At 42.5% G+C, this 26,235-nt stretch overlaps 1 protein-coding gene and 1 long non-coding RNA gene across 3 annotated transcripts in view; one reads left to right on the top strand and one right to left on the bottom strand.

Moving 5' to 3' along the window:
• LOC138854509 (uncharacterized) overlaps window positions 1-26,235 on the top strand; it is a 482,813-nt gene that overhangs the window by 285,830 nt on the left and 170,748 nt on the right. The window lies entirely within an intron of this gene.
• Window positions 1-26,235, bottom strand: part of LOC128699323 (limbic system-associated membrane protein) — a 214,259-nt gene that overhangs the window by 36,831 nt on the left and 151,193 nt on the right. For both annotated transcript variants that reach the window (XM_053791942.2, XM_053791943.2), the window contains exon 3: window positions 10,631-10,800. In XM_053791942.2, the coding sequence (XP_053647917.2) occupies window positions 10,631-10,800 (170 nt within the window). The remainder of the gene's footprint in view (window positions 1-10,630; window positions 10,801-26,235) is intronic.

The raw sequence follows: 26,235 nt of genomic DNA, 5'->3' as shown, positions 1-26,235 counted from the left end.
GAAAGAGGAGTGATTGGTGGAATGATGAAGTAAAGGGTGTGATAAAAGAGAAAAAGTTAGCTTTTGAGAGGTTTTTACAAAGCAGAAGTGTTATAAGAAGAGCAGAGTATATGGAGAGTAAAAGAAAGGTGAAGAGAGTGGTGAGAGAGTGCAAAAGGAGAGCCAATGATAGAGTGGGAGAGGCACTGTCAAGAAATTTTAAGGAAAATAAGAAAAAAAATTTGGAGTGAGTTAAACAAGTTAAGAAAGCCTAGGGAACATATGGATTTGTCAGTTAAAAACAGAGTAGGGGAGTTAGTAGATGGGGAGAGGGAGGTATTAGGTAGATGGCGAGAATATTTTGAGGATTTTTTAAATGTTGAGGAAGAAAGGGAGGCGGTAATTTCATGCACTGGTCAGGGAGGTATACCATCTTTTATGAGTGAAGAAGAGCAGAATGTAAGTGTGGGGGAGGTACGTGAGGCATTACGTAGAATGAAAGGGGGTAAAGCAGCTGGAACTGATGGGATCATGACAGAAATGTTAAAAGCAGGGGGGGATATAGTGTTGGAGTGGTTGGTACTTTTGTTTAATAAATGTATGAAAGAGGGGAAGGTACCTAGGGATTGGCAGAGAGCATGTATAGTCCCTTTATATAAAGTGAAGGGGGACAAAAGAGATTGTAAAAATTATAGAGGAATAAGTTTGCTGAGTATACCAGGAAAAGTGTACGGTAGGGTCATAATTGAAAGAATTAGAGGTAAGACAGAATGTAGGATTGCGGATGAGCAAGGAGGCTTCAGAGTGGGTAGGGGATGTGTAGATCAAGTGTTTACATTGAAGCATATATGTGAACAGTATTTAGATAAAGGTAGGGAAGTTTTTATTGCATTTATGGATTTAGAAAAGGCATATGATAGAGTGGATAGAGGAGCAATGTGGAAGATGTTGCAAGTATATGGAATAGGTGGTAAGTTACTAAATGCTGTAAAGAGCTTTTATGAGGATAGTGAGGCTCAGGTTAGGGTGTGTAGAAGAGAGGGAGACTACTCCCCGGTAAAAGTAGGTCTTAGGGATGTGTAATGTCACCATGGTTGTTTAATATATTTATAGATGGGGTTGTAAAAGAAGTAAATGCTAGGGTGTTCGGGAGAGGGGTGGGATTAAATTATGGGGAATCAAATTCAAAATGGGAATTGACACAGTTACTTTTTGCTGATGATACTGTGCTTATGGGAGATTCTAAAGAAAAATTGCAGAGGTTAGTGGATGAGTTTGGGAATGTGTGTAAAGGTAGAAAGTTGAAAGTGAACATAGAAAAGAGTAAGGTGATGAGGGTATCAAATGATTTAGATAAAGAAAAATTGGATGTCAAATTGGGGAGGAGGAGTATGGAAGAAGTGAATGTTTTCAGATACTTGGGAGTTGACGTGTCGGCGGATGGATTTATGAAGGATGAGGTTAATCATAGAATTGATGAGGGGAAAAAGGTGAGTGGTGCGTTGAGGTATATGTGGAGTCAAAAAACGTTATCTATGGAGGCAAAGAAGGGAATGTATGAAAGTATAGTAGTACCAACACTCTTATATGGATGTGAAGCTTGGGTGGTAAATGCAGCAGCGAGGAGGCGGTTGGAGGCAATGGAGATGTCCTGTCTAAGGGCAATGTGCGGTGTAAATATTATGCAGAAAATTCGGAGTGTGGAAATTAGGAGAAAGTGTGGAGTTAATAAAAGTATTAATCAGAGGGCAGAAGAGGGGTTGTTGAGGTGGTTTGGTTATTTAGAGAGAATGGATCAAAGTAGAATGACATGGAGAGCATTTAAATCTGTAGGAGAAGGAAGGCGAGGTAGGGGTCGTACTCGAAAAGGTTGGAAGGAAGGGGTAAGGGAGGTTTTGTGGGCAAGGGGCTTGGACTTCCAGCAGGCGTGCATGAGCGTGTTCGATAGGAGTGAATGGAGACGAACGGTATTTGGGACCTGACGATCTGTTGGAGTGTGAGCAGGGTAATATTTAGTGAAGGGAATCAGGAAAACCGGTTATTTTTATATAGTCGGACTTGAGTCCTGGAAATGGGAAGTACAATGCCTGCACTTTAAAGGAGGGGTTTGGGATATTGGCAGTTTGGAGGGATATGTTGTGTATCTTTATATGTATATGCTTCTAAACTGTTGTATTCTGAGCACCTCTGCAAAAGCAGTGATGTGTGAGTGAGGTGAAAGTGTTGAATGCTGAAAGTATTTTCTTTTTGGGGATTTTCTTTCCATTTTGGGTCACCCTGCCTCGGTGGGAGACGGTAGACTTGTTGAATATATATATATATATATATATATATATATATATATATATATATATATATATATATATATATATATATATATATATATATATATATTATTGTAACCTCGAACAAATGGTATTTAATCAATCTGTGGCTAGCCGGGGGATCGAACCAGTGTTGTTTTATCCCGCCTCATGGCGGGCTAAAACCTCACAACATGAAGCAAACCTAGCTCGCTAGGCTCATGTCTGTAGGATTGTATGGTCCAGTGGTTTAGAGCGTCGTGAATTTTCGCTCTTCCCACGAGCCGGACTAAATCAACACGGGTTCGATCCCCGGATATATATGCAATAAGATCACAGTAAACAGGCGATATCACAATATGCAGAACAACCATTGTGAAAAAAATAGTGAGATTCCAATCGCTTTCGTGATTTCTCACATTATCAAGGAACAGTACCTTGTATCGAGCCTTGCCCTAAATGCTTCTCAGAATCGTCTCGGAAGTTTGAGAATTATACAGCCATTCTTCCTACTTTGAGAATTTAGTTTTTTTTTTCTTTCAGCTAAAGTTAGCAAGAAAACTGTGTATTGGTTCAATTATCTTCGTTGAGCGCTTCACCGTGTGGCCACCTTAAACGGAAGTGAGTTAGTGGGAAGTGGTTAATTTTATTAACGTTAGAGTGGGAGGGGTTAGATCAGTGTGTTCTCCGGGGATGGTTAACCCAGGTAGTGGTGGGGGAGAGTAGCAGGGAGGTACACGAAGAGTACAGTGATGGTACAGAGAAGAGTACGGGCAGGGAGGGTACACAGAAGGTGTTGAGAGGGTACAGAGACTGGACAGGGATGGTAGAGAGTTGGTACAGGGATGATACGGAAAGGAAGTGGGCAAGGTACAGAGGCAGGCAGGGTACAGGTGAGGTACAGGTAGGGCAGGAGGGTACAAGCATGCCACTGGAAGATTACAGCGAAAGGCTATCCTGGTTGGCACTCTCTAAGCTGGGCTGACACTCTCCTGACAGAGCTGGCACAATTCTAGCTGCGCTGGCACTATCCTACCCGGGCTAACACTACCTTAGCCGGACTGGCAATATTCTGACCGTCTGACAGTATCCCGACCGAGCTGGCACTATCCTGGTCGGGGCTGGCACTAAACTGGCCCTGATGACTCCGGCGTGGGACAGCTTCGGAACACACGGGAGAAGTTTTGAGCTTAACGATCCCGCTCGTATGAGAACGTTGAATCCAGGAAAAATGAAAATACACATAATGCTTAAAAAAAAGTAATGTAGTCAGGGATGTAAAAAAAACGAAAGTACAGACGGAGCTGGTAATAATATAGCAAAAATCCAAATAATATAGTATTGTAATATAGTCAGCAGTGAAAATAATATAACCAGCAGTGAAAATAACATAACCAGCAGTGAAAATAATATAACCAGCAGTGAAAATAATATAGCCAACAGTGAAAATAATATAACCAGGGCTGAAATAATACAACTATTTTAGCAAATAATATGTCTGGTATCATTAGCAAAAAATAGCTTAGATAATATACCTAGAATTATAAATATATAACCGGAGTTTTAGGTAAAAAATAGCGAACTTCGGAAATATTATTGGGAGTACTGAGAATATCTGAACCAGCTTTGAGAATAATATAGTTCAGGTTAGCAGTACTGAGAGTTGGTATCAATAACAACATAGCTGCTTGGCAGTGACCATAATATAGCTGGCGTTGTATAGCATGATAGCAGCTGGTCACGACTAAACCTGAAAAACACATTTGTAAGCATAGAAGGTACACGCAACAGTGTACGTGTACGTGTGTGTGTGTGTGTGTGTGTGTGTACGTACTCAGGTCATGGAAAACGATTGCCAATAAACAGAAGATTGGAATACATGGCTTTGATGGGTAAGAGAATAGATGTACACTCAAATCCTCTGAGGATGTTAGAAAGGACAGTTGAGTCACAGCTGTTGACCTCTGACACAGGTCATGTCACACAAGTGCTGCTGTGAAACCTTTCCATTGTAAACCATTGTATATATATATATATATATATATATATATATATATATATATATATATATATATATATATATATATATATATATAATAAATATATATATATTATATAATGTGCCGAATAGGCAGAACTTGCGATCTTGGCTTAAATAGCAACGCTCATCTTGCTATATAGGACAAGCGAAAATTTGTGTATGCAATAATTTCGCCAAAATCATTCTTAACCTAACGAAAAAAATATATTTCACTGTGTTTGTTTAGTATTAAATTATTGTAAACAAATCTAAAATATATTTAGTTGGGTTAGGCTAAAATTAATTGTTCTTGTTATAATAAGGTTAGGTAAGTTTTCTAAGATTCTTTTGGAGCAAAATTGAAAATTTTTACATTAACATTAATGAAAAAATATATCTTCAAACGTGTAAGAGGAAATTTTAGAAAGGACTTAATTTTAAATGAGTTCTTGCTAATTGACCAGTTTTACATATTCGGCACGACACACACACACACACACACACACATTATATATATATATATATATATATATATATATATATATATATATATATATATATATATATATATATATATATATATATATATATATATATATATATCAACAAACCGGCCGTATCCCACCGAGGCAGGGTGGCCCAAAAAGAAAAACAAAAGTTTCTCTTTTTAAATTTAGTAATATATACAGGAGAAGGGGTTACTACCACCTTGCTCCCGGCATTTTAGTCGCCTCTTGCAACACGCATAACTTACGGAGGAAGAATTCTGTTCCACTTCCCCATGGAGATAAGAGGAAATAAACAAGAACAAGAAAGAAAATAGCAGAAAACCCAGAGGGGTGTGTATATATATGCTTGTACATGTATGTGTAGTGTGACCTAAGTGTAAGTAGAAGTAGCAAGACGTACCTGAAATCTTGCATGTTTATGAGACAGAAAAATGGACACCAGCAATCCTACCATCATGTAAAACAATTACAGGCTTTCGTTTTACACTCACTTGGCAGGACGGTAGTACCTCCCTGGGTGGTTGCTGTCTACCAACCTACTACCCAAGATATGTATATATATATATATATATATATATATATATATATATTATAATATGTCGTGCCGAATATGTAAAACTGGTCAATTAGCAAGAACTCATTTAAAATTAAGTCCTTTCTAAAATTTTCTCTTATACGCTTAAAGATATATATTTTTCATTAATGTTAATATAAAAAATTTTAATTTTGCTCCAAAAGAATCTTAGAAAACTTACCTAACCTTATTATAACAAGAAAAATTTATTTTAGCCTAACCCATCTAAATATATTTTAGATTTGTTTACAATAATTTAATACTAAACAAACACAGTGAAATATATTTTTTTCGTTAGGTTCAGAATGATTTTGGCGAAATTATTGCATGCACAAATTTTCAATTGTCCTATATGGCAAGATGAACGTTGCTATTTAAGCCAAGATCGCAAGTTCTGCCTATTCGGCACGACATTATTATATATATATAAATATATATATATATATATATATATATATATATATATATATATATATATATATATATATAATACATATATATATATATAATATATATATATATATATATATATATATATATATATAATATATAATATATATATATATATATATATATATATATATATCTTTATAGCACAGGCCTGTGCTAACCTCTCTATGGTGTATAAATATACTTAGCTGGATGAATGTTAGTGCAGCCACATGGCACAGTGGCTTACGCGCTGACCTGGAGTTTTACGACTCAATCGCCACGAGTTCAATCACCGCCCGTGGTAAGGTTTGTCTGCAATCGTGTCATTACGATTTCGTGAGTCATATCTATTTTATTCTGCAGGTCGCAATTCACCTCCCCGTCCAATATTCTACAGGCTGCAGTTCGCCTCCCCGTCCAATATTCTACAGGCTGCAGTTCGCCTCCCCGTCCAATATTCTGCAGGCCGCAGTTCGCCTCCCCGTCCAATATTCTGTTTATTCACTGACACTTGTTCATTACAACTTAGAGTCCACATATTTGTTTTTTTAATATTCTGGTGCTACCCCTTAATATTAGTGAATAAACGATAACCAGGAAGTAGCATGATGGGAGAGTATTGAAGTGTTACCTCTGAAATTATTAATGATATTTATTTGGCTACATTAATACTGGCTTAGTGGATACAACTTCCCTTCCAGTATGACTAATGACGACATATGTTTTAAATATTACCGAGTTAATGTGCTTCGTATATTGGGCACTGCAGTCTGGCAGTGGCGTCAAATTTCAGAGTTTCAGCAAGTGTCAGGTTGAGTGTATGTGTGTGTGTGTGTGTGTGTGTATGTGTGTGTGTGTGTGTGTGTGTGTGTGTGTGTGTGTGTGTGTGTATGTGTGTGTGTGTGTGTGTGTGTGTGTGTGTGTGTGTGTGTGTGTGTGTGTGTGTGTTGGTATAAGATATATTCTTATTCATCATATAGATCGTTCTTTGAATGTAAGTTGTGTATCAGTAGGTACATTGATTTTTGTGATACTCGTCACTGTGTGACAAATACTAATCATTAAAACCACTCGAAATAGCCAGGCTATTTAACCTTTTTTCACCCTCTTCTTATCTGTCAAATCTTTCCTCGCTGCTAAAAAAAAAAATACCACGGGTGGGGTTAGAACCCGCGATCAGAGAGTCACAAAACACTCTGTTCAATCTTGTGCCAGTCTTCTACCTACCCATTCATGCTCTCCTTACAGCTTAAAAAAGAGAGAGAATCATTAGCATGACTGAAGCAAGAGTTACCACTCTCCAAGAAGTAAAAGTTGGCTCCGTAATGAACCAGCATAACTATTCGAGGGAAGAAATCTGCGTTCAGTAAGCAACTCCCTTCTCCGGTTTTACGTCTCCATATTACGTTTAGCCGAGAATCATATTCAACGCAGCCCTACTCTTCTTTAGAGAGGTGAAAAAGTTCTAGGAGGCAGTTGGGATTCCTGTTGCTGCTGGCAAGAACACTAAAGGAACTTTCAGAACCTCTAGGTATGGTGACACGTACTCGGAGTTCAGAACCACGGCTGAGAAAACGCAACCCTTCACTGAAAGGTTGGAAGATCACTTGGACACTGCACACGCAGCTGGTAAAGTGAAGGAGCAGGTTCATGGCCGGGGTCGATAACGAAAGGGTTGCAAGGAATGAACGCCAGCGGTAAAAAAAGGTGAAGGCTAGTAGCTAAAAGGAAAGCTCGAAAGCCAAAACGTTTCGCTCTCTACAACAGGCGAAACCCTTCGGCAATAAAGATATGCAAGTGTTGCATATATCTTAATCATCAACTTACTGGTATTGTATACCAGCGGTGATATGATGCGTATCTGACACGGCATCAACATTATTTTAGTTCAGAGGAAACCCTATAACGCTGCTGAACAAGTTTCGCATGATTCACTTCCATTACTGGGCCTTACTCCCTTGTGGCATCACCTCCGGCTGCTAAACCTGACTTCTGCTCTATTATATACAGTATTGTGCAAATTAATTGGGACAAGAGTAAATTTTGTGATTACCTCGTAATATATCTTAGTCTCCGGCTTAATGTAGTTTGGGTTCTTTTCTTTTCAGAAGAGTTTGCTACTAACTTCTGCCAAACATCCAGCTGTGGTGTTACCCTGTTACTCTCGTCAGTGCTGCAACAGCTGTTGTTCTGTAAGGCTATTCCTGAGAGCGTGCTCAGTGAGTGAATGTGGCTGCACACCTCTGCTTCACCACCTTTCAAGTGACCACCTCAAAAAATTACTCTTGCCTTCCTCTGGTGTTATACTGACGTATATTCGGATGAATGTTGCAATCAGCAATGACATGTTGCCTCTTGAGGGTTTTTAAGGAACAGTTACTAGGTTGAATTACTAGTTACTAGTTGAGTTACTTAGCTATTTTAACATTTAAGGCTTAAATAATAAGATATCACAAGAACTTCACTGGAAATAAGTCGCTTTGTCTGTTTTTTTTTTTTTTTTTTTTTTTTTTTTTTGGGGGGGGGGGTTATCTTAGGAACTGCACGAATAACCCGCACATAGGAGAGACTGGCTTATGACGACGTTTCGGTCAGTCTTGGATCATTCACAAGTGACACTAACGCACAAAGGTGAGGGAACCAGTATTTATAGGAGAGGGGGACAGGGACGGGAAAAGGAGAAGAAAGGAAGGGGAGAAGTCGTGGTAGAGGTAATGCTGGTAATGCTGTCCAAATCGGACCGAAACGCGTCGTATGCTTCTCTCTCGTATTTGCCGGTGATTTGTGTATTGTTCCAATCACAGAATTGTGCCTTTTTGTTCTTCATATTAAGTAATTTACACTATGTATCATAACTGTACTTACCTATACCTAAATAAACCTAATTTATCTGGCGGTCTGAAGTAGACGTATCTCGCAGTGACTGATATAGTTACCGCAGTACTGACACAGCTGGAGGGCTTATAAATATAAATATAATATGAAGAGGGGATCTGCCTCCAACAGCGCAGTTAAAAACTTGGAAGTCTTGTGTCAGATTGAAATTATTCTGCCCATTTTCAGGCAGAGCACGAGATGTGTATTGACAAGCAGACGGACAGGTACATTATCGTGCGACGATTTTAGCGATCGGACGAAGAGTGATGTGGAATAATTGTGGGTGGATATGCAGTATTTATATATATATATATATATATATATATATATATATATATATATATATATACATACATACATACACGTAATATACATATACAAAAATATACAAATACGACAGTGAAAATAGGAAAAATACCTGAGCGGTTTTTTTTGTTTACACATCTTCTGAAGATGTGTAAGCACATGAAAGCGCTCATGTTTTTTTTCCTATTTTCAATGGTGTGTGTGTGTGTGTGTGTGTGTGTGTGTGTGTGTGTGTGTGTGTGTGTGTGTGTGTGTGTGTGTGTGTGTGTGTGTGCGCGTGTGCGCGTGCGTGTGCGCGCGCGCGAGAGAGAGAGAGTGCTGATCCCACTTCTCAGCAGAGTTGGTCTAGTCGACACTGTCTGGATTTTAGCCTCTCGTGCTCTATCATCCCTTCTCTGAAAGGTGTGTCTAGAGAGCTTCCATTACCTCCTCGTCAAACTCATTCCACCCTGAAACTATGGAAATACACAGTAACTTACCAATGGTTCATTCTGTCTTCAGCTTCCAGTTGTGTCCTCTTGTTTCTGGTACTCTATGAAACATGTCTTTGCTTTATCGTTGCCTCTCAGTGACTCGTACGTAGTGTCCAGTTCCTCCTCTATCCCTTCGCTATCAGTGTTCATATGTCTTGGAGTCTCTCCTACCTAGAGCCCTTTTTTCCCCAGTGACTACGAGGCCTTTTTTTTCCCTATTAATACCAAGGTCCTGTTTTTTTCCTATAGCTATCAGTTTATCGTTCCTTCTTCCCTTATCCTCATTACCTTGCACACAACACAGGTCGGTCCCATCGTGGAGTACGCAGCATCAGTAGTATGGAACCCATACCAAGTCAACACGTCAAGAAGCTTGGACAAAAAAAACAAAAACAGTGTAAAGTTTGCAACAAGACTAGACCAGAAGCTATGAGGATAGAGACTTCTCTGGGTTGAATACCAAGAGCCATTTCTTTGACTACCGTTTTTAATTGATTCACCTCATCCTCGATTATATTTAATTCCTCTGCTGTTTTATTTATCGTCAGACTGACGCCAGTAAACGTGATTCTACTTCGTAAATTATGTTGTACGGGTGCAATTTAAACAAAAACAATCCCCAGTGCATTTCCTTGTGAACGCCACTCGTTACCCTCGACCCATTCTAATATTCTCCCGTCCTACAACCTTCTAAGCTGCGGTACTGTAGGTTACTGGTGGATTGTTGTAGCCAAGGTATTGCGGGTTACTAATGGACTGTTGCAGCCAGGGTATTATGGGTTACTGGTGGATTCTTGCAGCCAGAGTATTGTGGGTTACTGGTAGACTGTTGTAGCCAAGGTATTGTGGGTTACTGTCGGGTATTCTTTGACAGACATGTTTATATGAGAGGGAGGAAGAGGGAGGATGAGAGAGAGAGAGAGAGAGAGAGAGAGAGAGAGAGAGAGAGAGAGAGAGAGAGAGAGAGAGAGAGTGAGAAAGACAGACACAGACACAGACACACAGACACACAGACACACAGACACACACACACACAGACACACAGACACACAGACACACAGACACACAGACACACAGACACACAGACACACAGACACACAGACACACACACACACACACACACACACACACTCTCTCTCTCTCGCACACTCACTTACTGTGTTATTCGCTATGTTGTGGACACGGCAGTTGAGGATGGCAGTCTTATCTGCCAGCGCTGTGACGTCGGTGGAGTGTGTCGGGTCCAGCTGCGGCGGCAGCGGCGGTGGCAGTGTCGGTGGATGAACATCCATGTGCGGTCCGTGACCGGCGCGGATGTGACAGTCACCTGCGGTGAAAATTTAGTTGGGTTTAAAGCCTATCGGCTACATTAGGGTCTTTAAGCCTGTGTGTCACCTTGACACCACGAGTCAGTAATATTCTGGGAACTAAAATGGGGAATACGCACTTAATAAGATATTAACTAAGAAATACAAATCTCTGTTTATATACTGAATGAGAGACACTTCTCGGTGTAGATGTGTTGAGAAACACCTCTCGGTGTTTCTCAGCACATCAATGTATATACACCTCTCGGTGTATATACACTGAGATAAACATCTATGTATATACACTGCGAAATACACATCTCTCGATGTTTTACACAGAAACATCTCAATGTATATACACTGAGAAAGAAGCATCTGTGTATATGCACAAACATCTCAGTGTATATACAGAGAGAGAAATATCTCTGCGTATATACAGTGAGAGAGAAACATCTCAGTGTATATACATTGAGAAACATCTCTCAGCATAAACAACCTCCATAACAATCATACAATCTGGAAAGGAAACTGTAGACGAGGTTTCGGTCCCTCCTGGACCATCATCAGGTCATGAGATTGTCACGTAGTGATTGGATAAGACTTCAGGAGGAACTGATATGTTATCTGAAATCTCCTTTACAAAATGTGTTACTTGTGGATTGTTGGAGATGCGGGACTGTTGACTGTTGCAGTCACGGTATTGCATTGCTTGTGGATTGTTACAGCCACGGTATTGTGTTGCTTGTGGATTGTTACAGCCACGGTATTATTACTTATAGATTGTTATAACCACGGTATGTGTTACTTGTGGATTGTTACAACCATGGTATTGTGGATTTCTTGTGGACTGTTTGTGTTGTGGGTTACTTGTGGACTGTTACAATCACAGTGTTGTGGGTTGTAGATTGTTAGAGAGCATGGAAGACTCCGTGGCTAGTAATGGGGCCATCAGACAGTTTCACCTCGTTGCCACCGTAGTGACGTCACCATAAAACAAATCATCTTACGACGAAAACCAGTGTTGTGATTGTTTTTGTGACGAATATAATTACAACAACAATAAACCAACAATAAATCTACAAAAATAAACCTACAATAAATCTACAAAAATAAACCTACAATAAATCTACAAAAATAAACCTACAATAAATCTACAAAAATAAACCTACAATAAAACTACAAAAATGAACCTACAATGAAACTACAACAACTATAATCCAACAACAATAAACCTACGAAAATAAATCTTCAACAACAATGAACCTACAGGAATAACGAAACTTCAACAGTCAACCTACAACAACAGTCAACCTACAGCAACAGTCAACCTACAGCAACAGTCAACCTACAGCAACAGTCAACCTACAACAACAGTCAACCTACAGCAACAGTCAACCTACAGCAACAGTCAACCTACAGCAACAGTCAACCTACAGCAACAGTCAACCTACAACAACAGTCAACCTACAGCAACAGTCAACCTACAACAACAGTCAACCTACAACAACAGTAAACCTACAATAACAGTCAACCTACAATAACAGTCAACCTACAACAACAGTAAACCTACAACAACAGTCAACCTACAATAACAGTCAACCTACAACAACAGTCAACCTACAACAACAGTCAACCTACAACAACAGTCAACCTACAACAACAGTCAACCTACAACAACAGTCAACCTACAACAACAGTCAACCTACAACAACAGTCAACCTACAACAACAGTCAACCTACAACAACAGTCAACCTACAACAACAGTCAACCTACAACAACAGTCAACCTACAACAAACCTACAGCCACAATAAACCCACAAGAATAAAACTAAAATAGCAATAGACCTACAACAATAAACCTGCAACAACAAACAACAATAAAACTACAATAAGCACGGAGGAAGGAGAACGTAGTGTTTCTCACTAATGGTAAACAATACCATCAGGTTGATGAAAAAGAAACACATGCAACACCTGCATATCTGTATTGATGAAATGTTTCAACAACACGTGACTTCTGCAACCCAATGTAGAGAATGGCTGCTGGAGGCCGTGGGAGAGGTAGAAAGGAAATTTTGAGGTGTCCAGTGTCTCAGCTTTGATAGGTGTCCAGTGCTTCATCTTTGATAGGTGTCCAGTGCCTCAGCTTTGATAGGTGTCCAGTGCTTCATCTTTGATAGGTGTCCAGTGCCTCAGCTTTGATAGGTGTCCAGTGCCTCAGCCTTGATAGGTGTCCAGTGTCTCAGCTTTGATAGGTGTCCAGTGTCTCAGCTTTGATAGGTGTCCAGTGTCTCAGCTTTGATAGGTGTCCAGTGTCTCAGCTTTGATAGGTGTCCAGTGTCTCAGCTTTGATAGGTGTCCAGTGCCTCATCTTTGATAGGTGTCCAGTGCCTCATCTTTGATAGGTGTCCAGTGTCTCAGCTTTGATAGGTGTCCAGTGCCTCATCTTTGATAGGTGTCCAGTGCCTCATCTTTGATAGGTGTCCAGTGTCTCATCTTTGATAGGTGTCCAGTGTCTCATCTTTGATAGGTGTCCAGTGTCTCATCTTTGATAGGTGTCCAGTGTCTCAGCTTTGATAGGTGTCCAGTGCCTCATCTTTGATAGGTGTCCAGTGTCTCAGCTTTGATAGGTGTCCAGTGTCTCATCTTTGATAGGTGTCCAGTGCCTCATCTTTGATAGGTGTCCAGTGTCTCAGCTTTGATAGGTGTCCAGTGTCTCAGCTTTGATAGGTGTCCAGTGTCTCATCTTTGATAGGTGTCCAGTGTCTCATCTTTGATAGGTGTCCAGTGTCTCATCTTTGATAGGTGTCCAGTGTCTCATCTTTGATAGGTGTCCAGTACCTCATCTTTGATAGGTGTCCAGTGTCTCAGCTTTGATAGGTGTCCAGTGTCTCATCTTTGATAGGTGTCCAGTGCCTCATCTTTGATAGGTGTCCAGTGTCTCATCTTTGATAGGTGTCCAGTGTCTCAGCTTTGATATGTGTCCAGTGCTTCATCTTTGATAGGTGTCCAGTGTCTCAGCTTTGATATGTGTCCAGTGCTTCATCTTTGATAGGTGTCCAGTGTCTCATCTTTGATAGGTGTCCAGTGCCTCATCTTTGATAGGTGTCCAGTGTCTCATCTTTGATAGGTGTCCAGTGTCTCATCTTTGATAGGTGTCCAGTGTCTCATCTTTGATAGGTGTCCAGTGTCTCAGCTTTGATAGGTGTCCAGTGCCTCATCTTTGATAGGTGTCCAGTGCCTCATCTTTGATAGGTGTCCATTGCCTCATCTTTGTTAGGTGTCCAGTGTCTCATCTTTGATAGGTGTCCAGTGTCTCAGCTTTGATAGGTGTCCAGTGTCTCAGCTTTGATAGGTGTCCAGTGTCTCAGCTTTGATAGGTGTCCAGTGCCTCATCTTTGATAGGTGTCCAGTGCCTCATTTTTGATAGGTGTCCAGTGCCTCATCTTTGATAGGTGTCCAGTGCCTCATCTTTGATAGGTGTCCAGTGTCTCATCTTTGTTAGGTGTCCAGTGTCTCATCTTTGTTAGGTGTCCAGTGCCTCATCTTTGATAGGTGTCCAGTGCCTCATCTTTGATAGGTGTCCAGTGCCTCATCTTTGATAGGTGTCCAGTGTCTCATCTTTGATAGGTGTCCAGTGTCTCATCTTTGTTAGGTGTCCAGTGCCTCATCTTTGATAGGTGTCCAGTGTCTCATCTTTGTTAGGTGTCCAGTGCCTCATCTTTGATAGGTGTCCAGTGCCTCATCTTTGATAGGTGTCCAGTGCCTCATCTTTGATAGGTGTCCAGTGCCTCATCTTTGTTAGGTGTCCAGTGCCTCATCTTTGATAGGTGTCCAGTGCCTCATCTTTGATAGGTGTCCAGTGCCTCATCTTTGATAGGTGTCCAGTGCCTCATCTTTGATAGGTGTCCAGTGCCTCATCTTTGATAGGTGTCCAGTGCCTCATCTTTGATAGGTGTCCAATGCTTCATCTTTGATAGGTGTCCAGTGCCTCATCTTTGATAGGTGTCCAGTGCCTCATCTTTGATAGGTGTCCAGTGTCTCATCTTTGATAGGTGTCCAGTGTCTCATCTTTGATAGGTGTCCAATGCTTCATCTTTGATAGGTGTCCAGTGCCTCATCTTTGATAGGTGTCCAGTGCCTCATCTTTGATAGGTGTCCAGTGTCTCATCTTTGATAGGTGTCCAGTGCCTCATCTTTGATAGGTGTCCAGTGCCTCATCTTTGATAGGTGTCCAGTGCCTCATCTTTGATAGGTGTCCAGTGCCTCATCTTTGATAGGTGTCCAATGCTTCATCTTTGATAGGTGTCCAGTGCCTCATCTTTGATAGGTGTCCAGTGTCTCATCTTTGATAGGTGTCCAGTGCCTCATCTTTGATAGGTGTCCAGTGTCTCATCTTTGATAGGTGTCCAGTGCCTCATCTTTGATAGGTGTCCAGTGCCTCATCTTTGATAGGTGTCCAGTGCCTCATCTTTGATAGGTGTCCAGTGCCTCATCTTTGATAGGTGTCCAGTGCCTCATCTTTGATAGGTGTCCAGTGTCTCATCTTTGATAGGTGTCCAGTGCCTCATCTTTGATAGGTGTCCAGTGCCTCATCTTTGATAGGTGTCCAGTGCCTCATCTTTGATAGGTGTCCAGTGCCTCATCTTTGATAGGTGTCCAATGCTTCATCTTTGATAGGTGTCCAGTGTCTCATCTTTGATAGGTGTCCAGTGTCTCATCTTTGATAGGTGTCCAATGCTTCATCTTTGATAGGTGTCCAGTGCCTCATCTTTGATAGGTGTCCAGTGCCTCATCTTTGATAGGTGTCCAGTGTCTCATCTTTGATAGGTGTCCAGTGTCTCATCTTTGATAGGTGTCCAATGCTTCATCTTTGATAGGTGTCCAGTGTCTCATCTTTGATAGGTGTCCAGTGCCTCATCTTTGATAGGTGTCCAGTGTCTCATCTTTGATAGGTGTCCAGTGCCTCATCTTTGATAGGTGTCCAGTGCCTCATCTTTGATAGGTGTCCAGTGCCTCATCTTTGATAGGTGTCCAGTGCCTCATCTTTGATAGGTGTCCAGAGTCTCATCTTTGATAGGTGTCCAGTGCCTCATCTTTGATAGGTGTCCAGTGCCTCATCTTTGATAGGTGTCCAGTGCCTCATCTTTGATAGGTGTCCAGTGTCTCATCTTTGATAGGTGTCCAGTGCTTCATCTTTGTTAGGTGTCCAGTGCCTCATCTTTGATAGGTGTCCAGTGTCTCATCTTTGTTAGGTGTCCAGTGTCTCATCTTTGTTAGGTGTCCAGTGCCTCATCTTTGTTAGGTGTCCAGTGTCTCATCTTTGTTAGGTGTCCAGTGCCTCATCTTTGATAGGTGTCCAGTGCCTCATCTTTGTTAGGTGTCCAGTGTCTCATCTTTGATAGGTGTCCAGTGCCTCATCTTTGTTAGGTGTCCAGTGCCTCATCTTTGATAGGTGTCCAGTGCCTCATCTTTGATAGGTGTCCAGTGCCTCATCTTTGTTAGGTGTCCAGTGTCTCATCTTTGATAGGTGTCCAGTGTCTCATCTTTGATAGGTGTCCAATGCTTCATCTTTGATAGGTGTCCAGTGCCTCATCTTTGATAGGTGTCCAGTGCCTCATCTTTGTTAGGTGTCCAGTGTCTCATCTTTGATAGGTGTCCAGTGCCTCATCTTTGTTAGGTGTCCAGTGCCTCATCTTTGATAGGTGTCCAGTGTCTCATCTTTGTTAGGTGTCCAGTGCCTCATCTTTGATAGGTGTCCAGTGCCTCATCTTTGTTAGGTGTCCAGTGCCTCATCTTTGTTAGGTGTCCAGTGTCTCATCTTTGTTAGGTGTCCAGTGCCTCATCTTTGATAGGTGTCCAGTGCCTCATCTTTGTTAGGTGTCCAGTGTCTCATCTTTGATAGGTGTCCAGTGCCTCATCTTTGTTAGGTGTCCAGTGCCTCATCTTTGATAGGTGTCCAGTGCCTCATCTTTGATAGGTGTCCAGTGCCTCATCTTTGTTAGGTGTCCAGTGTCTCATCTTTGATAGGTGTCCAGTGTCTCATCTTTGATAGGTGTCCAATGCTTCATCTTTGATAGGTGTCCAGTGCCTCATCTTTGATAGGTGTCCAGTGCCTCATCTTTGATAGGTGTCCAGTGCCTCATCTTTGTTAGGTGTCCAGTGTCTCATCTTTGATAGGTGTCCAGTGCCTCATCTTTGTTAGGTGTCCAGTGCCTCATCTTTGATAGGTGTCCAGTGCCTCATCTTTGATAGGTGTCCAGTGCCTCATCTTTGATAGGTGTCCAGTGCCTCATCTTTGTTAGGTGTCCAGTGTCTCATCTTTGATAGGTGTCCAGTGTCTCATCTTTGATAGGTGTCCAATGCTTCATCTTTGATAGGTGTCCAGTGCCTCATCTTTGATAGGTGTCCAGTGCCTCATCTTTGATAGGTGTCCAGTGCCTCATCTTTGTTAGGTGTCCAGTGTCTCATCTTTGATAGGTGTCCAGTGTCTCATCTTTGATAGGTGTCCAATGCTTCATCTTTGATAGGTGTCCAGTGCCTCATCTTTGATAGGTGTCCAGTGCCTCATCTTTGATAGGTGTCCAGTGCCTCATCTTTGTTAGGTGTCCAGTGTCTCATCTTTGATAGGTGTCCAGTGCCTCATCTTTGTTAGGTGTCCAGTGCCTCATCTTTGATAGGTGTCCAGTGTCTCATCTTTGATAGGTGTCCAGTGCTTCATCTTTGATAGGTGTCCAGTGCCTCATCTTTGATAGGTGTCCAGTGCCTCATCTTTGTTAGGTGTCCAGTGCTTCATCTTTGTTAGGTGTCCAGTGCCTCATCTTTGTTAGGTGTCCAGTGTCTCATCTTTGATAGGTGTCAAGTGTCTCATCTTTGATAGGTGTCCAATGCTTCATCTTTGATAGGTGTCCAGTGTTTCATCTTTGATAGGTGTCCAATGCTTCATCTTTGATAGGTGTCCAGTGTCTCATCTTTGATAGGTGTCCAGTGTCTCATCTTTGATAGGTGTCCAATGCTTCATCTTTGATAGGTGTCCAGTGTCTCATCTTTGATAGGTGTCCAGTGCCTCATCTTTGTTAGGTGTCCAGTGTCTCATCTTTGATAGGTGTCCAGTGTCTCATCTTTGATAGGTGTCCAGTGCTTCATCTTTGATAGGTGTCCAGTGTCTCATCTTTGATAGGTGTCCAGTGTCTCATCTTTGATAGGTGTCCAGTGTCTCATCTTTGATAGGTGTCCAGTGTCTCATCTTTGATAGGTGTCCAGTGTCTCATCTTTGATAGGTGTCCAGTGCCTCATCTTTGATAGGTGTCCAGTGTCTCATCTTTGATAGGTGTCCAGTGTCTCATCTTTGATAGGTGTCCAGTGTCTCAGCTTTGACAGGTGTCCAGTGCCCCATCTTTGATAGGTGTCCAGTGTCTCATCTTTGATAGGTGTCCAGTGTCTCATCTTTGTTAGGTGTCCAGTGCCTCATCTTTGATAGGTGTCCAGTGCTTCATCTTTGATAGGTGTCCAGTCTCTCAGCTTTGATAGGTGTCCAGTGCCTCATCTTTGATAGGTGTCCAGTGTCTCATCTTTGATAGGTGTCCAGTGTCTCATCTTTGATAGGTGTCCAGTGTCTCATCTTTGTTAGGTGTCCAGTGTCTCATCTTTGATAGGTGTCCAGTGCTTCATCTTTGATAGGTGTCCAGTGTCTCATCTTTGATAGGTGTCCAGTGTCTCATCTTTGATAGGTGTCCAGTGTCTCAGCTTTGATAGGTGTCCAGTGTCTCAGCTTTGATAGGTGTCCAGTGTCTCATCTTTGATAGGTGTCCAGTGCTTCATCTTTGATAGGTGTCCAGTGTCTCATCTTTGATAGGTGTCCAGTGTCTCATCTTTGATAGGTGTCCAGTGTCTCATCTTTGATAGGTGTCCAGTGCCTCATCTTTGATATGTGTCCAGTGCCTCATCTTTGATAGGTGTCCAGTGCCTCATCTTTGATAGGTGTCCAGTGCCTCATCTTTGATAGGTGTCCAGTGTCTCATCTTTGTTAGGTGTCCAGTGCCTCATCTTTGTTAGGTGTCCAGTGTCTCAGCTTTGATAGGTGTCCAGTGTCTCATCTTTGTTAGGTGTCCAGTGCTTCATCTTTGTTAGGTGTCCAGTGTCTCATCTTTGATAGGTGTCCAGTGTCTCATCTTTGATAGGTGTCCAGTGCTTCATCTTTGTTAGGTGTCCAGTGTCTCATCTTTGATAGGTGTCCAGTGTCTCATCTTTGATAGGTGTCCAGTGCCTCATCTTTGATAGGTGTCCAGTGTCTCATCTTTGATAGGTGTCCAGTGTCTCATCTTTGATAGGTGTCCAGTGCCTCATCTTTGATAGGTGTCCAGTGTCTCATCTTTGATAGGTGTCCAGTGTCTCATCTTTGTTAGGTGTCCAGTGCCTCATCTTTGATAGGTGTCCAGTGTCTCATCTTTGATAGGTGTCCAGTGTCTCATCTTTGTTAGGTGTCCAGTGTCTCATCTTTGATAGGTGTCCAGTGTCTCATCTTTGATAGGTGTCCAGTGCCTCATCTTTGATAGGTGTCCAGTGTCTCATCTTTGATAGGTGTCCAGTGTCTCATCTTTGTTAGGTGTCCAGTGCCTCATCTTTGATAGGTGTCCAGTGTCTCATCTTTGTTAGGTGTCCAGTGCCTCATCTTTGTTAGGTGTCCAGTGTCTCATCTTTGATAGGTGTCCAGTGCATCATCTTTGATAGGTGTCCAGTGTCTCATCTTTGATAGGTGTCCAGTGTCTCATGTTTGATAGGTGTCCAGTCGCTAAGTCGTAATAAAGGTACATCAGGTGTGTGAGGATGGAGTGTCACACGCTGCAAGTAGAGTAGAGATGCGCCAGTAAGTCTTGCATCCTTTTGTATCTGTTTATCCAGGCCGAGGGAGTGAACACCTATCCAGGCCGAGGGAGTGAACACCTATCCAGGCCGAGGGAGTGAACACCTATCCAGGCCGAGGGTGTGAACACCTATCCAGGCCGAGGGAGTGAACACCTATCCAGGCCGAGGGAGTGAACACCTATCCAGGCCGAGGGAGTGAACACCTATCCAGGCCGAGGGTGTGAACACCTATCCAGGCCGAGGGTGTGAACACCTATCCAGGCCGAGGGTGTGAACACCTATCCAGGCCGAGGGTGTGAACACCTATCCAGGCCGAGGGTGTGAACACCTATCCAGGCCGAGGGAGTGAACACCTCAAAATAAGCCTCCCACTTCTTCCACCGGCTCCATCATATATTCTCCGCACGAGAATGAAAAAGCCACTGGTTGTGGAAGCGTCTCATCAACAGAGTTACCCAAGTGTTTCTCAAGTGTCTCATTCATCAGCTTGTCAGTACTGTATACCATTAGTGGAATGAACGCAGCGTTCTTCTTGCACCCGCAAGTTTCTGCCACACGCACAGTGCATCCTTCTCATCCCGACACACACACACACACACACACACACACACACACACACACACACACACACACACACACACACACACACACACACACACACACACATGTGGTTAAAGGTACAGCCAGCATTTACACATCAAGGGAGAACCAGAATCACGCCGGGAGACTTGCTTTATGATGCAGCAGTAAAGTTAGGCAACAGCTTGAGAAGGAGATTGGTATGCAGCAGCGGTCTTTGATCATACTGTACCAAGAGCACTCGGTCGCTACCTGGCCACTGTCTCACTTATACACCCCTCTGTGTTTTTATGCTGTTAAGCTGTGCCTTTTGATACAAGGAATGTTTTAACCCCTTGATGCTGGTGATACAATGAACGTCTTAATATCTTTCAGGAGGGTCTTGATGCTGGTGATACAATGTTCTTTATGATCCCTGCGTGTTTAGCGCTTCCCGTTGAATATATAACACTAATGATAGTGTAAGAAACGCTGGTCAGTGTAACACACACTTACATAGTCTCAATGAAATAGAGTGAAGTGGAACACACTTCACCTGCTGAAGAGGACATCATTTGGAGGTCCAAATGTATGTTTGCCACTGTACTGTGTTTTATCGTGTCTTCGTGTGGGTGTATAGCCACATAAAACAAAGAATTGCATGATACTACTGGACCTAGTTGGACCAACTGGACCTAGTTGGACAAACTGGACGTAGTTGGACCAACTGGACCTAGTTGGACAAACTGGACGTAGTTGGACCAACTGGACCTAGTTGGAACGATACATGTGTTAATCGTCCTCCAGCAAGTCCTAGAAAGTCCCGAGTCTGACTTTAGCGACTCAGCGTATGTGTACAAGGTGCTCCTTGACTTACGATGGGGCTTCGTTCCGACGAACCCAACCTAAGTCGAAAATATCGTAAGTCGAGGAGCATATGTATTGTCCTCTGTGTACTACAGCATTTAACTGGATTGCTGAAGAACTCGTAATACAGTATCTGCAAGAGTTGGGGAGGAAGATTGCAGCATATTTCGATCCGTCCTCAATTTCTTTCTCCACGAACGTTTTTAACCTGTTCGGGTTGTATATTTTTTTTTATGCCAGGGCGAGAACTTGGCCCCATATGAAGTGGCCTCCGGTGTGCAGGGCGATCAATAGCGTGTTGCAGAGTCGTTGCACCGAGGCGACAGTCCAGGCGTGCACAAGCGATGGCAAAATCATCTACATATAGGAATGACCTGGTACTGTACTTGCTTCAAGAAGCGGGGATATGTCTAAGGACACAGACGTACGTGATGTGTCGAAGAACACAAACGTGCACCATGTATCCATGAAAACTAACAAACGTCACGAGATTAAGGTCTCGGAATATTTTAATCAGTGATGTATAGTATCACTCTTCACTCTCGAGATTAAAGTCATGGGTTAACTCAAAAAATAAACAAAAATTATCGTATGTTAACTCGCGGTTTAGTGAAGTTTTAATTATATATATAATTAAATGTCTATCATCCTTCTCCCTCATCCCAAGGATGTAGTTTGTTTACAAGTAGTCATTATCTTGTCTCTTATTAAGCCAGTGAGTCTAGAGTTCAACATGCATACTCACAGCCACGGTCGCTGTGTGTCCCTAGGAAAACATTGTGATGATTAAGTAACATCGGACATCAGGTATTCCCGAATGGAGATACTTGTTGTGATTGTCGAAAATCGTATTTTTTCCTCCTGCAAAGTTTTTATGCTATAACTTGAGTGTGTCTCATCGGTTCTAGACTTTAAACTTACTTAAGATAAAGGTTCGTATCGTCAGTCTGGACTTCAGATGCTAATTTGCCAATTTTATAGGTAAAAAATGCCCTACCTGAAAGTGCATTTTCTGATTGGCTTCAAAACTTTCAAAACTGGTTTATTGTTTTTTTAGAGGGAGGTTCAAATTGTCATTGGACAATTATTATTGCCCATTATATTTCTAAAAAAAATGTATGGTACACTCCTCTAGCTGATTCTGTTTACCTGGAGAGAGTTCCGGGGGTCAACGCCCCCGCGGCCCAGTCTGTGACCAGGCCTCCTGGTGGATCAGAGCCTGATCAACCAGGCTGTTACTGCTGGCTGCACGCAAACCAACGTACGAGCCACAGCCCGGCTGGTGTAATCTTAACTGTAAAATCACAAAAATTTATGTATCTTGTCAAACAGCTCCTTTAAATTTGTGTGAAAATAGTCTTTAATTATATCTACATTTCGCGCTATTTTAGAGCGAAAGTTCAGTACTTTTTGCCCATCTTGTGGGAAAGTTTCTGACACAGATCAACTTCATTATTTTTGTGCCTATTTTCCAGCACTTTTTTGTCCATTCTGTAATATGGAGACCAGATCTGAGTAACATATTCTAAATAATGCCTTACCAAAGATATATATAGTTGAAATATAACCTTAGGACTTCTAACAATCATACTTCTTGATATAAAGTCAAGAACTTGAATAGCATTATTGCGAACACTTGTGCACTGTTGTCTTGGCTTTAGATTACTTGTAGCCAAAACTTCTTAGTCTTTTTCGCATTCAGTTTAAGATCTATACTATTAGTCTTCATGAATCACAGGACCGGGAGTAGGAGTCCTGCTTCCTTAAGTCGTAGGAGTGGGAGTTTATTCCCAATGAATCAGTCCAAGTTTATAAGGACAAACGGCGCTACTCCCTTCCCTCTCCAGTGTATAAAAAGTTTGGCGTGTGGGGGCTTGAGTAGACATGTCCCAACGCTTCAGATTAAACCTCGGGTAGTGCAATATGTCACTGTTGTCTGTCCCTGTAAATAATCTCAAGTTTGTTTAATTTATTTCTAGCACTCTGGTTGTGTGTGTAGTAGATGCTAAGAAAGTTTTAGTCTGGTATCTCTCCTTTGTTCCTCGTTGTAAGCAGTACTAAGGAAGTGTTACTCTGGCATCTCTCCTCTGTTCCTCTTCGTTTGCTCTTATCAATAGCTAACGTCGTATGAACTATAAATATATTTTGCGAACATTGTATGTACTGTTCCAACAGTTTTGTGAGGCTTGTCTCCTTGTTAATGAGCGAGCTACATTCATTCTGTAATGTAGGAATCTGCCCTCTGCACACGGATTTTTTCAACTTGATTCATATTCAGTTTCATTCATTTTATCCACCGTTTCCCATCAGTTTCTGCATGTATTCTCTCTTGGCTGATGAACTGGCTTCTCCTGACCAAAGAAAACTGCAGCTGGTTCCTTCTTTCCATGGTGCACCTTGGCATTAAACCAAGGTGCCTGACACCTCAAAAAAAAATCACACCTTAAACCTCACAACTGATCAGACCTCTTTTTCACTGAATCAGACACCTTCCCGCTCCCATAATATATGGAGACAGGATTTACCTTCCCGCTCCCGTGATTTACCTTCTCGCTCCCGTGATTCATGGAGACAGGATTTACCTTCTCGCTCCCGTGATTTATGGAGACAGAATTTACCCATCCCATGACTTGTGTCCCCATCATTCCTGTGCCTTATGGTGACAGGATTCACCCACCCAATCCTGAGCCTTATGGGAGGAGGAGGGCCGAAAGCTTAGTGACTTACGGTACCAACACTCGTGCCAGGACTTATGGGGACATGTCTTATTTCCCCATTCCGATGAATCAAGACTCGACTCGTAATACTAGGCGAGTGATTTCTGGAAACTCAACCTCACCTCTGACTCGTTTTCCATATCTTTCAAAACCGAGATCAAACTGTCGACCCTCTGGCTGATCTCCTGTGTCTGGGAGAGTAGGTTCCTGATGACCGACGCCTCGTCAGGGTCCAGGGTCTCCAGCAGGACCCCTGCGTCCTGAAGAAGAATTTTTGCGGCCTTGATGTAAACTTCTACTAGAGGGTCATCCGTGTTACCTTTTATGCTTACAATTGGTTCGGTTGTAAGTTCGTCAGTGGCTTTGTCGGTGAGGTCCGTGGCCTCGTTGGTGAGGTCTGAATCCTGATAGTTAGGGTCTAAAGACACGTAAGTGAGGTCTGAAGCCTCGTAGGCGAGGTCTGAAGCCTCGTAGGCGAGGTCTGAAGCCTCGTAGGCGAGGTCTGAAGCCTCGTAGGCGAGGTCTGAAGCCTCGTAGGTGAAGTCTGAAGCCTCGTAGGTGAAGTCTGAAGCCTCGTAGGTGAAGTCTGAAGCCTCGTAGGTGAGGTCTGAATCCTCGTAGGTGAGGTCTGAATCCTCGTAGGTGAGGTCTGAAGCCTTGTAAGTGACGTCTGAAGCCTCGGAAACGGTGTCGGAGGCGGCTTTAGCGTTCCGTGTATACTTTTTCGCCAAATCTATAAGAAGTTCGGCAATAGCGGGGGCATCCTTAGAATACATGTCACAAGCGGTGGCTGTGGCCTCGGCTGCCTTGGTGTAGAGACTGACAGCCTCTGTACATAGATCAGGGGAGCTGGCCTTCGCATAGAGCTCAGCGGCCCTGCAACAAAGGGTTGCCACTCTTTCATTGAAATGAGCGTCAAGCTCACTAACAGGTCGCCCCGATGACTCTCCAGTGTCCAGAGGACGACTGTCTGTGAGGATCACTGACGGAGTTCTCCAGCTGCTGCTAGTGGATGTGGAGGGAGGTTTGTGTCTTGCTGGACGAGCCTCATCTACTGGGCAATACAATGATTTGATGAGATGACTCAACAAGAAGTAGAGGGAGCACAGGGAGACGAACAGAGAGAGGAGCACGTTCGTTGTTACCAGGGTCCATCCCAGTGTGGTAAGTGCCGTAACTGGTGACTTGCGTAGGGCCATCTTCGCCCCTTTGTAGCGCACCAGGGCCTTGACGCAGGAGGCGACGGTGCCCATGACGGGGACTAGCCTGAGCAAGCCCAAGGACTCGGCTTCTGGCAGTAGCACTGCCTCGTTACAGAACCAGTGTCGTACGAGGGAGAGATAACTGTCGGAGCCAGACTGCTGTCGGATGAGGTCCTCCATGGACTGCACCTGCCTCTCCAGCAAGAGCTTGAAAGCCTCAGTCGACAGCCACACCATCATGCTGAAGAAGAACAGCGTTGGACTAGATAATTCCATTGTATTTTTAGTTTTCATGTATTTAAGCATTTCGATTTTTACACTTAACAAATGAACCACTTATTCTTCACACCTGAACCACTGACACTTACCAGCTGGACCATTAACACTTAGCCAAATGAACCACTGACACTTGCCAACTGAACCACTGACACCAACTGAACCACTAACACTTCACAAATAAACCTCTCCTTCCTTGGATCGAACCAAAATACCTCCCCCTCCCACAGGCGCTGTATGACCCCCACGGGTTTAGCGCTCTCCCCCTTAAATGTCATAATTTTTTTTATCTAGTTTCTTCGTAAAATTTAAACTACAAAAACCCAGAACCTAGAAACTAGAACCCAGAAATATTCGAAAACCTAGAGACTGACGTCCTCTAAACTCGCAATCTAGAAATTGACTACAAAAGAAACTTTCAACCTAGGAATTCAAAATCTATGAGTCCCAAAACCTAGAAATCCAAAATATATTAATATAGAAACACAAAAACTTAGGAAAGCAAAAACCTAGGAAATAAAAAAAACTAGAAACACAAATATCTAGAAATGCAAAAATGTAGAAACTCAAAAATCTAGCAACGCAAAAACCTAGAAACCCGAAAAAAATTCTCCAGATCTTAGAAACCCAAAAATCTAGAAACCCCAAACATAACAGCTCCGAAACCTAGAAAACCCAGTTAGAGGTTTGATAACTCTGTTAGCTAATGATGAGGTTAATTACTCTCTAATATACTCCTGGGGGAAGCGCTAAAACCGTGAGGATCATGCAAGTGTGGAATGAGAGTGGGTGAACTTTGATCCGAAGAGAAAGGATCAAGAGCCCTCTAGCAGCATCCAACCCCTTACCCCCCCCCCATGAGGGGGTTAAATGAGTCGGAAATAAAATTAACGATGACATCAGAAGAAGAGGATGAATAAGAACAACAAGATAAGAACAGGAATAAGAAGAGAAGAACAGGAAGAGGAA

Source organism: Cherax quadricarinatus, chromosome 61, assembly GCF_038502225.1.
Source record: "Cherax quadricarinatus isolate ZL_2023a chromosome 61, ASM3850222v1, whole genome shotgun sequence".
NCBI classification, from domain to species: Eukaryota; Metazoa; Arthropoda; class Malacostraca; order Decapoda; family Parastacidae; genus Cherax; species Cherax quadricarinatus.
Note: the sequence above shows the minus strand (reverse complement) of the source record. Positions and strands in the feature narration are given on the sequence as shown.